General features: G+C 35.9%; 2 protein-coding genes and 1 pseudogene across 2 annotated transcripts; 2 read left to right on the plus strand and 1 right to left on the minus strand.

Moving 5' to 3' along the window:
- The first annotated feature begins 4,765 nt into the window (after window positions 1–4,765).
- LOC112763790 (LEAF RUST 10 DISEASE-RESISTANCE LOCUS RECEPTOR-LIKE PROTEIN KINASE-like 2.1) lies at window positions 4,766–7,584 on the plus strand (annotated as a pseudogene).
- Window positions 7,585–8,050: 466 nt separating this feature from the next.
- Window positions 8,051–10,732, minus strand: LOC112767086 (rust resistance kinase Lr10-like). The gene is made up of 3 exons (XM_025812961.3): window positions 9,914–10,732; window positions 9,697–9,726; window positions 8,051–9,534 (listed from the first exon to the last, which is right to left on the minus strand). The coding sequence occupies exons 1-3, from the start codon at window positions 10,623–10,625 to the stop codon at window positions 8,414–8,416; spliced, it is 1,863 nt and encodes a 620-aa protein (XP_025668746.1). The 5' UTR covers window positions 10,626–10,732; the 3' UTR covers window positions 8,051–8,413.
- A 138-nt stretch (window positions 10,733–10,870) lies between these two features.
- LOC112767085 (rust resistance kinase Lr10-like) lies at window positions 10,871–13,245 on the plus strand. Its single transcript, XM_025812960.3, has 3 exons — window positions 10,871–11,546; window positions 11,742–11,783; window positions 11,952–13,245. Exons 1-3 carry the CDS (start codon window positions 10,871–10,873, stop codon window positions 13,097–13,099), a joined length of 1,866 nt encoding a protein of 621 aa, XP_025668745.1. The 3' UTR covers window positions 13,100–13,245.
- The last annotated feature ends 204 nt before the right edge of the window (window positions 13,246–13,449 follow it).

Consider the following 13,449-nt stretch of genomic DNA (forward strand, 5'->3'; position numbering starts at 1 on the left):
ATCTTCCTCAGTCCATCTTGCTTCTGGTTTGAGAGAGACTACTCCTTCTGCACTCGTGATAGTTGGAAATTGAGGTCCTTCCAGAATAATCTTCAAAGTCTGTAATCCACTGCTTGTACAAATATCTTCATCCTCTCCTTCCAATAGGTATAGTTTTTCCCATTGAAAAGAGGAGGTCTGTTACTTGATTGTCCTTCAGTCAGATTATAGGACACCACATTTGCGCCACTGTTTTCCGTCATAAGGATCTTTACTCCAAGCTGCAAAGCTTGATCTCTTTGAGACCAAGCTCTGATACCAATTGATGGTTTCAGTGGCTAAGAGAAGTGGGGTTGAATCTTAGCCCCCTTTTTGCTTGATTACACTTGCTGAACTCAGAGGAGACCTTTCTGTTTTAGCTCGTCTCTGGACACGAGCCTTTTTGTTTTTGCTCGTCACTTGCCACGAGACTTTTTGTTTTGTCTCGTCACTTGGCACGAGACATTTTAGTTTTTGCTCCTGTGCAGTAGAAATAGAAATGGAGTAGGAGAGAAGAAAGATTACACCCAGATATATCCTGGTTCAGCTGCTAAGTGCAGTGCAGCCTACATCCAGTCTCCATCACAAACATGATGGAATTTCACTATAATCAATCTGATTACAACCTGTAAAGTGCTAACCCAACTTACAAGGGGATTCCCACAGAATCATGAAACACAACATAGATGAACAAAGGAACTCTAAGACATCTATGGCTTTTTCTTTTAATTTTGCACTCTCTGCCTTTTTCCGCTCTATGGCTTTTTCATACAAACCTCACTGTTTGCCTTTTTCCATGAGACTCAAGACATGACAAAATTAACCAGAAAAATACAAAACAGAATACATTGAAGGAGAAGAGAAAACTGTTAGCTCAGGTAGCTCTGAGAACATTGTGCCTTGCACTCTCAAATTTTCTCCTTGCTTCAAACAGTGGCTGTCCACCCTTATTATAAAAGAGGGGAGCCTCCACTTATTGAAGCCAAAATCGAACCAACTTCTTCCTCCTTCAATAAACAGAACCGGTTCGGCCACACAGAGAGAGAAGAGATAACCATGCAAAACCCAACATGCAATTACCTCTAGTCCTTTCTTGATCATCACCCTTCATCAATCCGAGCTCTCCATCCTTGGCTTGCTCTCCAAGATGGATTTCTGACCCTTGATGCTTCATGATGATAATGACTTCATCTGCTTCAATCTCTGCCTCAGCCATCACTTCGCCACTCTAGCTACTTCCTGTGGTGGTTGAGCAGAATCAAAGACAAGCCATGCTTCAAGAATCTCCCTTGCTGGCCGAATCTTTGCCTTCCATTTTGAGCATTAAGAGCTCAAGATAACCTCACTAAATCTGACCATATTTAGTGAGTATCTTAGCCACAGCTCATTTTTATTTTAGTATGTTTTCTTGTCATCATTAGCTTGATGGTCTTAATGCATGCAGCTTCTTCTTTTTCTTTGTTGATGAGCATAGCGTCCATAGCTTCCTGGACAAGGACCGAAGAAAGAAGAAGAAAGAGATGAGAGAAAGAAAATAATCTGAAGAAAAGCAATACAAAGTGGTTAAACAAATTAATTGAGAATAGCTTGCTTTTACTTCCCTAGCTTAGAGTGGCGTGTTTGTCAAAATAGCCATCAATCAACTTAGCTGAATTTTTCTCTCTCATCCCCATGCATTAATTAACAATATAATAGATTTTGAAATCCATCACATGGTTAAAGGCTTGGTTCCGTTGGAAGCACTTTGCTTTCATTTTTTCTTGATTTCGGACCAAGATTGAAACCATTTATCATTAATAGAATTTGGGCTTGTAACATTGAAATTTAAATTGGCTTGATTGGTTAACATTTGCTTTCCTGATGAACTTGGTTTCGGATCAAGCAAAGGAAGCTCTTATCAAAAAAATTAACCATGGGCTTGGTTGTCATCAACATTGGCCCATCAATTTAAAGTTTCAGCCCCTTAGTATAAAACATTAAACAGGGCTGGTTATTGGGCTTAAGCCATAAACTTATTTTTCGGCCCAACACAAAATCTGCACAACAAAATTATTAATTAAGCAAATATGAATTAAGATCAAATTAATAATTTTGTAGTTAAATATTTTAATAATGTTTGTTCATCATCAAAATTAAATAAGAGTTTTCTAAACTCATCAATCTCCCCCTTGATGACAAACATTATTAAAATTGAAATGGAAAGAAATTTAGATATTGAGTAAAGAATACTCCCTTTGAATTTGAATTTCTCCCCCTTTCTTGATGTCACATAGCTCCCCCTTGATGTATGTTTATTTTACCAAGAGAAGCACTAAACTGTAACATTTAAATCAAGTTTCAAGTAACAATGTTATTTAGCATATTTTATGATGCTAAATGCTTGATTTATGAGCAGTTTTAATTGATAATCAAAACTCATTTGATATCATAAACTGATTTACTGCTCAAACTTTTTCATACAACAAAAATTTATCCAAATATTTTCCAAACATTTCCTGTTAGTATATCAGAGCAAAACAAAATGATGAGAAAAATATTTGACGGACACATGATCAAAACAAGGCAGTTTTAATACATTACACAATTTAAAGGAACTGCCAAAAATAAGTTTTTAATCCAACAAGTTTATCAATGATGAATCAGCAGCCTGGCATCAAAATAAGTCAAACATCATTATAAACCAAATGCCAAATGAGGATTAACTAATCATGATAAACCAAAACCAAATGCAGTTTAAGCAGCAACCATAGTGAATGCAATAACAACATGCATTCTTTGAACAAGGGTGATCATGAATTTTCAATTTTGAAAATTTCAACCCTTGTTCCCCTGTTTTTCCAGCCCCTGTTTCGTTCCAATTTCAATTTTGGAACCTAAATTTTCTCCCCTTTTTGTCATCATGGGGACACCTGCACAAAATATGATCATGGAAAACAGGATATGCAATATGAAAGTCCAAATCATAATTATTCGATATTACGATTTTAAATGAGTAAATCGATTTTACAAAATTTATACTAGGTCTAACAATTTTACTATTTAAATCTTATTAAAATTTTACGTTTTAACGCGTACTTAATTTACTTTTTTGATTTCACATAAAATTTCGATTTTTTCTGCCTGGTTGATTGGTATTGTCACTCTTTATCTATCTCTCCGAAATTGACGTTGCAACTTGCAAGTTGCAGCACGACCTTGTCAAAGTCTGATTTTTGTTTTATGGGTAACTAGTGAGTGGATTTTGTGACACTGAATTCTTGTTATACTTTCAACCTTCAAGTTTTTATTTTTAAAAATAGTTTATTACAATTGATTTTTAAAAAATAACTTATATTAATGTGAACCTTTCACAGCCAAAATAATCTATCTTAAGGCACTAAAAACTTTTGTAACTTATATAGTGCAAATATATATGGTGTGATTCGATGGGAAAACTGAAGTCTGGATATACAGTTGTTTACATATAGATATTTGACACTCCCATAAAGGTGTAAGAACACCATACTTGCATAAAGAGAAAATTAATTGTTGGAACAGAGTTTAAAAAAGAGAGATAGATGGAGAATGAGTTCTTAAAAAAGGCCTCACTAGCGGCTGGAAAACATGATGGCAAACTACCAAACTAAGCTAACATAACAGTATAACACTACATACAATTTACTCCATGTAGCTAACTGTAATACAAGCCAATTAGCATTTATATTTAGATGATATCATCAAGTGATTTTTATTTGACAAGTTAAAGAAAATACAAATTTTTCACACCACTCTAGTTAAAAATCAATCCAATTCTTGAATCACTCCTAAATCTTGGGTAATCTTGTTTAGAAGATATTTTAGATTATTTTGATTTAATTAATTAGTTATGTTAAAATATTTTAATTTAGTTAGTTAAAAAATATCGTAAAATATTAATATTTTAGGTTAATTTAATTTAATTTAATTAGTTGTCATATTAGAATATATTGATTTAGGTAGTTAAAAAATGTGTTAGAATATTAATATTTGAGATTATTTTAATTTAATTAACTACTTGTCATATTAAAATATTTTGATTTAATTAATTAAAAAAATCTTAGAATATTAATATTTTAGTTTATTTTAATTTAATTAATTAGTTGTTGTTTCTAGTATCCCACTCCATTGTTTATTATTAGAAGAGAAAAAAGTATTGTAATACGAAAAATTTAATGGGCGTAATAAAAAGTCTATTAGCAAGATACATTGATTTTTAATGTATTATTTTTCAGAAAATGGATAGTTATTTCAAAATGAAATATGTATCAACAAAAACATACATAATTCATGTTTCTAGTATCTCACTCCATTATTGTTTATTATTAGAAGAGAAAAAAGTATTGTAATACTAATACCTATAGTAGTGATGAATCGTTAAAATAATAGGAAAACCATTGGAACTAATCCTTCTTGAAACCTTTGCAAAAAATAAAATAATAAAAAGGTCAATGATGCTATTAGGCCTAGGATCGGATTTCTTTGATTTGCTTGCTTCTATGCTACATTTCACATTATAATGATGCAAAGGTAAGAATGCTTAACGGGACATATCTAAATGAGTGTGAGTATTACTTGGCTATCTCGATGTGTATGTGTGTGTATGTGATTCACAAAAGAGTGACAATGTTGCGTGAACAAATTAATGGTGATGACTAGTGAGTGGACTTGTGTGATAGTGATAGTCAACTCCTCCTTAATCCTTATGGACAATTATGGATGCTGCTGAACCGTGAAGCAAGTGAATTCTTGTTATATCTGTAGTCTCTTGTTATTGATGTGTAGACCAAATTAAAGAAAATGTTATCCCTTTTTTCATCTTTGGTACCCCTTCTACTGCTGCTGGGGATCTCCTTATTCGTTTTCAATGTTTTTAGTGGTGGCAACATGTGGACTACCGAGGAAGCTTATGCAGACAAAAGAATGTGTTCATCTGGGTGGTGTGGGAGGCATGATATAAGGTACCCTTTCAGGCTGAATAATAGTAGTCCAAGCCACTGTGGTGACCACAGGTACACCCTCTCTTGCGAGAATGATAACCAACTCTTTCTCTATCTCAAATCGATCAAGTTCCAAGTGCAATCAATTAACTACAACAACTACACAATTCGACTAGCAGATGCTAATGTTGCTCTGCATAGTCATGATCTCTCTTACCCCCTTCCTTATTCTTTAACTCCCTCCAACTTCACCGGAGCCCAAGATGAACCATATCAAGATAGGTTCTATAAACAGCATTTTTATCATGTTATTAGACTGACAAAGCAGATGGTATATTTGATGAGGTGCCCACCATATGGAGTAGAATCTTCTTCTGCTGCTGCAACTTGCATGAATGGATCTTATGCGCTTGGGAGTACATTATATGTCAGTGATATTGATAAAACTCTCCAGGATTTGGCGTTCGTAGACTCCTGTCATATAGAGTGGATGTATGTGACTTCATGGCCGGCTGAAATCAAACACAGAAATAATTCATGCACAGACATCCATTATATGCTGCTCTACGGGTTTGAACTTTCTTGGTTGAAAGTATATTGCAAGTATGAGGCCATGCTAGCTGATCATAACAAAGTCATTTGTTATACTGATGAGCCGTCACTTATTTGTAAGTGTATATCTGCACCAATGATAGATAGCCATTAGAATTTAATATTTTGAGTGATCAATTAATTATTAATATTTAAAAGTATATGTTAAAGTATGCTGTCAAATTACTAAACTAAAAAAATTAGATTATTAACTAAAAGTAATTGTCAAAAATAATAAATTTTAAAGGTAATTATACAAATATCAGTAAGCTATAGTTCAAATGGCATAGTCTATCTATATTCACTTAAAAATCCCAAATTCGAGTCTCACTCTTAATTGAAAAAAAAAAATATTTACATTGTTTATCTATACTTTCTCACTTAAGAATTCTAGTGTCATTAGCTTACTATAATACTAATTTAATCTTTTCCCTGTTTGTTTCTTGCAGTACTAGACTCAATGTATGTGCTTGGAACGGGTAAGCCTTGTCTTTTCCTTTGCGCTACGTACTTATTTTATTTCGGATTGAAATCTATGGATAAGTCTATGTTGATGACATCATGGAATTTATGAAGGGAACACCATTAGAATTTAGCAGCAAATATGATAAACAACAACAAAGAGACATAGCATAAATAAGTTTAAAATTTTGCCATTCAAATTTAGAAGTGCTAAAGTGAGTGACTTTTATTATTTCTCTACTCTTCCTCTCTCTTTTACAGTTTTATTTGTTCTTGCCAAATTTGCACTTGGAGCTCCATGCGTCATTATCTTCTGCATATATAAATGGAGACGAAGGCATTTATCCATATACGACAGTATCGAAGATTTTCTGCGAAGTGACAACAACATCATGCCAATTAGATACTCCTACAAAGAAATCAAGAACATAACTGAAAAGTTCAAGACTAAACTAGGAAATGGAGGCTATGGCTCTGTCTTCCAAGGAAAACTTCGAAGCGGTCGTCTAGCAGCTGTTAAGGTATTGAATGAGGCCAAATCCAATGGCCAAGAATTCATCAATGAAGTTGTTACTATTGGAAGAATTCACCATGTTAATGTGGTGCAACTCATTGGTTTCTGTGTGGAGGGATCAAAGCGTTGTTTGGTATATGAGTTAATGCAGAATGGCTCTTTAGAAAATACATATTTTCACCAAAAGAGAGTGTTTCCTTAAGTTGTGAAGAGCTCCACACCATTTCCCTTGGAGTAGCACGTGGTATTGAATACTTGCATAATGGCTGTGACATGAAAATTCTGCACTTTGACATCAAACCTTACAACATTCTTTTGGATGAGAACTTCAATCCAAAAGTCTCTGATTTTGGACTTGCAAGGCTATCTCCCACTGATAAAAGCATTGTGTCACTGACTGCAGCAAGAGGAACCATAGGGTACATGGCTCCTGAGCTCTTCTACAGAAATGTTGGCGCAATCTCGTACAAAGCTGATGTCTATAGCTTTGGGATGTTGTTAATGGAGATGGCTAGTAGAAGGAAGAATTTGAATGCACAAATTGAAAATTCCAGCCAGATATATTTTCCATTTTGGGTTTATGATGAATTGCAGGATGGAAGGGAAATAACAATAGAAAATGACAAAGATGAAGAGATGAAGATAGCAAAAAGAATGATGATTGTGGCATTGTGGTGTATACAAACAAAGCCTAATGATCGACCTTCAATGAAGAGAGTTGTGGAGATGCTTGAACAAGACGATGACTTAGAAATGCCTCCAAAACCATACTTCTACCCACTTGATGCACCCACAGAAGAGAATGTTGAAGATACTGCAACTGATAACAGTTCAAAATTATCCTCTGATGACATCTCTTCAGTCAATGATTCAAAGGAATAGAAATGATCTATTTGGACTCTACTTTGATATAATGTTGCATGCTCTGTATCTAGCTAGCTTGTGTCTTTGGCTATGTCGTCTATATTAGTATTTCTGATGTATATGATGACAATAAATTTGTTCCTATGTCCTCTAGATTACATGATTATCTTCACATTTTAATCAGTGTCTCTTTAATTAGTTGAGATATCCATCAAAAGTATATAAAATAAAATAAACAACTAAAACTATAAAAACCTGTCCGAAAAAAGGTAAACATCACAATTTAATGAAACTATTATAGCTTATAGGTTAAGCGCGTAGAATGTGCAAAGAACATTATTGTATAAGAAAGACTCATAAATTAGGCTGGAGACTTTACCCATGAAAGCAAAGCACTTGTTCTTCATGGAACCTGGTTGGCATTGTCACTCTTTTATCTATCTCTTTGAAGTTGACATTGCAAGTTGCAGCACGACCTTGTCAAAGTCTTTGATTTTTGTTTTATCGGTCAGGCACAACACAAGTCAACTCCTTTATTAAGTGAATAGATTAAGAGTCACGTTTCATATGTACGGTGACTGGTGAATGTGAACCTTTCAAAGCCAAAATAATCTATAACTTATATAGTGCAAAAATATATGTGTGATTCGATGAGCAAACTAAAGTCTTCATATACAGTTGTTACTGTTACATACAGAATTACAGACATTTGACACTCACATAAAAGTGTAAGAACACCATACTTGTTGCAAAAACAGAAAAGTAATTATTGGAACAGAGTTTAAAACAAAAAGAGACAGAGAAGGAGTTCTAAAGAAGACCTCACCATCTGCTAGAAAATATGAGGGCAAACTACCAAACTAGGCTAACATAACAGTACATACAATTTACTCCATGTTGCTAACTATAATACAAGCCAATTAGCCAAATATATTTGGATGATATCAAGTGAGTTTTATTTGACTAGTTAAAGAAAATACAAACTTTTCATATCACTCCAAGTTAAAAGTTAATCTAACTCTTGGATCACTTCTAAATCTTGGGTAATTTGTCTTGCAGGCACACTAATTTTAGCATATTTTCTTGAAGGCCCTGTGGAAGCAAAAGGATTAGGAGGTTTTGGTAATGTGTCTTGGTCTCCCTCCAACATTTGAAGCACTGTCTGCATTGATGGTCGATCCACTGCATGCCATTGGATGCACCAAAGTCCCACTGTTGCTAGTTTCTTAGCAATTTTAGCATCTTCTTCATCTTCAATATGAATTCTGATTTCATCAGTCTCTTCTAAAATACTATGCATCCATTCTGGATAGTAAACATGGCTACTGTTTTCTTCTATATCCTCTGTGATCTTCTTTCCTCCAATTGTTTCTAGCAGCATCATTCCATAACTGTAAACATCAGACTTGTAAGATACATTTCCAAAGTTCCTTGAGAAAACTTCGGGCGCAATGTACCCCAAAGTTCCTCTAGCTGCTGTCATTGACACTACACTTTGATCCTTGGAGCATAATTTAGCTAGACCGAAATCACAAATTTTTGGAGTAAAGTTGTGATCTAGCAACACATTTTGAGGTTTGATATCAAAATGGAGAATGCGTTGATCACAACCTTGGTGAAGATACTCAATTCCTTTAGCTACACCTAGAGCAATCTCTTGCAACTTCTTCCAGCCCAAAAAGTTTTGCTTGTTGTCGGGCAAATTTATGAACTTCTGCAGCGAAGAATTCGGCAAGAATTCATAGACAAGAGCTCTTCTGAACCCATCAGCACAGAAACCAACCAACCGGACAATATTGACATGGTGGATTCTACCAATTATACCAACTTCATTGACAAACTCCTCCCCATTTCCCTGGGAATTATTCAGCATTTTCACCGCAATAGGAAATTCTTTTGAGATGCTTCCTTTGAAGACAGTTCCATAGGCGCCCTCTCCTAACTTGTACCCAAAGTTGTTGGTGATTCTCTTGATTTCAGTGTAAGAATATCTGGTTGGTTTTTGAGCCCTGTAATCTTCAAGAAATTTTTCAATAATTGCTTGTTTTTCCTTTTGCATTATGCAAGAGTCATAGATGTAATAAATCGCTCCGGTCAGTAGGACAAGCAAAAACGATCCAAGTACTGATCCTGCATTCATCAAAACTACATCTTCAGAAAATGATCCAAGTGTATTGGATGTGTTTGGAATTGATAAAAATTGGAAATTCTTTAGACACGATATTGGATGATTTTCGGTAATATGTGATCCAAATGCAGTTTATATAAGCATAACAAGAACTGAGAGCTAACCTATTGTGGTTACTAGAGCTGTTGATGAATCTGCAAAGAATACAGGCAAAACTTAGTAATCAATTGCATTGGAATTAAACATAACATTTCCACGTGTTTCAACAACAATTAATGAATGTCATATTAGTCAAGTAAAAGCTGGATAAACCTCCAGGATTTTAGTTTGAGCTTAAGAATTCAGTTGAAGAAAGAATGGAAGTATGAAAAGCATGTGTACCCCTGTGGATGACATTAGCAAGACAATCAAGTTGATTCTTGGTGCTGTTGTTCCAGCTGCACCTTTTGCCCTCCGATTCACATTGTTGACAGCTTGGTTCAGACCAAAACAAAACAAGAGTATCTTTCAGAGCTGGAACAAGTGCATCTGGGAGGGATGAAATATTGAACATTTTGGTGCAAGGAAACAGGGTTGTCAGGTCATGGATAGAATTCCAAGATGAAATGGCATATACTTGACTGGTTGAGCTGCTTAGGCATGGAATCATGATGTCATTGTTTATATATGTGTCCATTGCCACTGGTGAACAGTTGAAGAAGTGATAGTCATCACCCTCCTCAACTAGCATGCGCTGGAAAGGGAAAACTAAGACAGAGATATTACTGAGGTTATGGAGCTGCTTTGGAAGGCAGGAAGATGGAGGGGTTAATTCAATTGTTTGTTTTATATAGTCAATGTGTTTGACATTGAAGGTCACTGATTCAGGGAGCTCAAGAAACAGTTTCTCATCATCACTAGTACCTGAGCAAACCAAATCAAAGCCCGGATAGCCACAGCTTTGTGACTGACGGCCTTTGATTCTAAAAGGGAATCGAATTTCTTGATTTCCGCACAAGAAATCCGGACAGGTAGTATCACTATTAGAGCCAACATGAACTACACCAAAGCAAGAAAGGAGGAAAGTGGAGACTAAGATCAAATAACTATCCATGTAATTAAACTCTAATCACGATGCGGATTCAGAGATGTCTCAAGTTTAAAAGGATCTGAAAAACTGACTGAGTCCACAACTTCAATTAGCATTAAGTAGCTTAAAATTAAGTATTGAGTTGACTGGGTGAACCGTGATAGTGATAGTCAACAACAGTTGATTTGGATGAAGGAGCATGTAAGTTTCCATGGTTAGTCCTCCTTTATCAAGTGAGATTAGTCACGGCCAGCTGCTCTGCTCTACTGATGACCAAAGAAATGTCATCCGTTGTTGTGTTGTTGTTATCGTGCCTGTGCTTGTTCATCACCACCGCCACCACCGCCGGCGCAGCACATAATAAGTGTCTATCTCAATGGTGCGGGAAGCATAACATAAGCGATCCTTTCAGGCTAGAAGACAGTCCAAGCCAATGTGGTGACCACAGGTACACCCTCTCTTGCGAGGAGGATCACCAGTTGGTCCTGTATTGGAGATCAAGAAAGTTCAATGTTCAGTCAATTAATTACAACAACTACACGATCCGGCTCCTGGATGCCAATATTAGCCACGATTACACTTCTCGCCCTCCTTATTATTCCTTACCTTACGATTATCATAGATATGAACTGTATCCCTTAAGCTACGATTATCATGAATTGACGACTCTCGTGGTGGTATATTTGAGGTGTCCAAATGACGTCATCGCAACTGCTACTGCTACTTGTATGACGAATGATTCCGATGCACTTGGGACTGCTTTCTACCTCGTCAGTGTTTTTCACAAACGCCTCTGGGATTTCGCGGTTGCAGACTCGTGCCGCATAGAGTGGATGTATCCCTCATCGTGGCCTGCTGAACGTGAAAGCAACTCATGCACTGGCGTCCGTACTCTGCTGCTTTATGGCTTTGAACTTTCTTGGTTTCCAGCACTCTACAAATCGAGTTACATCTTTCGTCTCTCTGCTAATTTAATTTGCTTATTTTGAGCATCTATGTTTGCCTTTTCTAATTTACCTTTTTTCGATCTCAAAATGATACATGTTTATTTAAATTAACATGAGATCATGTGTTTTTAACATAATCCGAACCTAATGTCAGGCAGTAATAATTTCTCTTTTCCCGGTATGTTCCTGGCAGGTATAATAGAATCGATTGGACTTCTTCTGCGCTCTGCAGCAAGTAAGTCCTTCTCTTCCTCTACAAGTACCTCATGGGAAAATGAACATCACCAGAATTTAGCAGCAGAATTGAGAAGAAACACTAATTTACGAATTAAATTACAAAAATTTAAGAGTGCCAAACTGAGACACCTTATGATTTATTTGCTCTTTTTCTATCTTCCTACAGCTGTTGCAGCTCTGTATGTTCTTGCCAAATCTGTACTATTTGGAGTTCCATTCCTCATTCTTTTATGCATATATAAATGGCGACGGAGGCATTTATCTGTGTATCCGACTATTGAAGATTTTCTTCAAAGCGACAATAGTATTATGCCAATTAGATATTCCTACAGGGATATCAAGAACATAACAGGAGTGTTCAAAACAAAACTGGGGAATGGAGGCTACGGTTCTGTCTTTCAAGGAAAACTTCGAAGTAGCCGCCTTGTAGCCGTCAAGTTGTTGAATAAGGCTAAATCCAATGGCCAAGAATTCATCAATGAAGTTGCTACTATTGGTAGAATTCACCATGTCAACATAGTGCAACTTATTGGTTTCTGCGTAGAGGGATCAAAGCGTGCTCTCATATATGAGCTCATGGAAAATGGATCATTAGAAAAATACATATTTTCCCCTCAGAAGAATGATTCCTTAAGTTGTGAAAAGCTCTACACCATTTCCCTTGGAGTAGCACGTGGAATTGAATACTTGCATAATGGGTGTGACATGAAAATTCTGCACTTTGACATCAAGCCTCACAATATTCTTTTGGATGAGAACTTCAACCCAAAAGTCTCTGATTTTGGACTTGCAAGGCTATCTCCCACTGATAAAAGCATTGTGTCTCTGACTGCAGCAAGAGGAACCATAGGGTACATGGCTCCTGAGCTTTTCTACAGAAATGTTGGCGCAATCTCATACAAAGCCGATGTCTATAGCTTTGGGATGTTGTTAATGGAGATGGCTAGTAGAAGGAAGAATTTGAATGCACAGACTGAAAATTCCAGCCAAATATATTTTCCCTTCTGGGTTTATGATGAATTGCAGGATGGAAGGGAAATAACAATAGAAAATGACACAGATGAAGAGATGAAGTTGGCAAAAAGAATGATGATTGTGGCATTGTGGTGTATACAAACAAGGCCTAATGATCGACCTTCAATGAAGAGAGTTGTGGAGATGCTAGAACAAGATGATGACTTAGAAATGCCTCCAAAACCGTACTTCTACCCACTTGATGCACTCACAGAAGAGAATGTTGAAGATACTACAACTCATAACAGTTCAAAGTTATCCTTTGGTGACATCTCTTCAGTTAGTGATTCAAAGGAATAGAAATAATCTGTCTGGACTCTACTTTGATATAATGTTGCATGCTCTGGATCTAGCTAGCTTATGTCTTTGGCTATGTTGTGTATATTAGTATTTCTGATGTATATGATGACAATAAATTCAACCAACTTTTTTTATTTTGGTGGAAACTCATATTGGGTTTGAAACTATGAAAGATTTTTGGGGGAGATTAGGCTATTATCCTGTAGGATTATAGATACTATTGGGTATAAGGGAGGAATTTGGTTCCTCTCTGCTAATTTAAAATTTTCTTGTAAAATTCTTTGGACTATGAATCAATTTGTAACATTGGAAATTGATAGTGGTGGGAGAAGATGGATTTGCAGTGTGGT

This window comes from Arachis hypogaea, chromosome 17, assembly GCF_003086295.3.
Source record: "Arachis hypogaea cultivar Tifrunner chromosome 17, arahy.Tifrunner.gnm2.J5K5, whole genome shotgun sequence".
NCBI classification, from domain to species: domain Eukaryota; kingdom Viridiplantae; phylum Streptophyta; class Magnoliopsida; order Fabales; family Fabaceae; genus Arachis; species Arachis hypogaea.

Coding starts and splice junctions, on each gene's coding strand:
- LOC112767086 (XM_025812961.3), bottom strand. CDS start 10,625: ATGGATAGTTATTTGATCTTAGTCTCCACTTTCCTCCTTTCTTGCTTT. Junction 9,727..9,913: donor TGCTAATGTCATCCACAGGG/GTACACATGCTT, acceptor TATTCTTTGCAG/ATTCATCAACAGCTCTAGTA. Junction 9,535..9,696: donor AGCTCTAGTAACCACAATAG/GTTAGCTCTCAG, acceptor TGATGAATGCAG/GATCAGTACTTGGATCGTTT.
- LOC112767085 (XM_025812960.3), top strand. CDS start 10,871: ATGACCAAAGAAATGTCATCCGTTGTTGTGTTGTTGTTATCGTGCCTG. Junction 11,547..11,741: donor TCCAGCACTCTACAAATCGA/GTTACATCTTTC, acceptor TGTTCCTGGCAG/GTATAATAGAATCGATTGGA. Junction 11,784..11,951: donor TCTTCTGCGCTCTGCAGCAA/GTAAGTCCTTCT, acceptor ATCTTCCTACAG/CTGTTGCAGCTCTGTATGTT.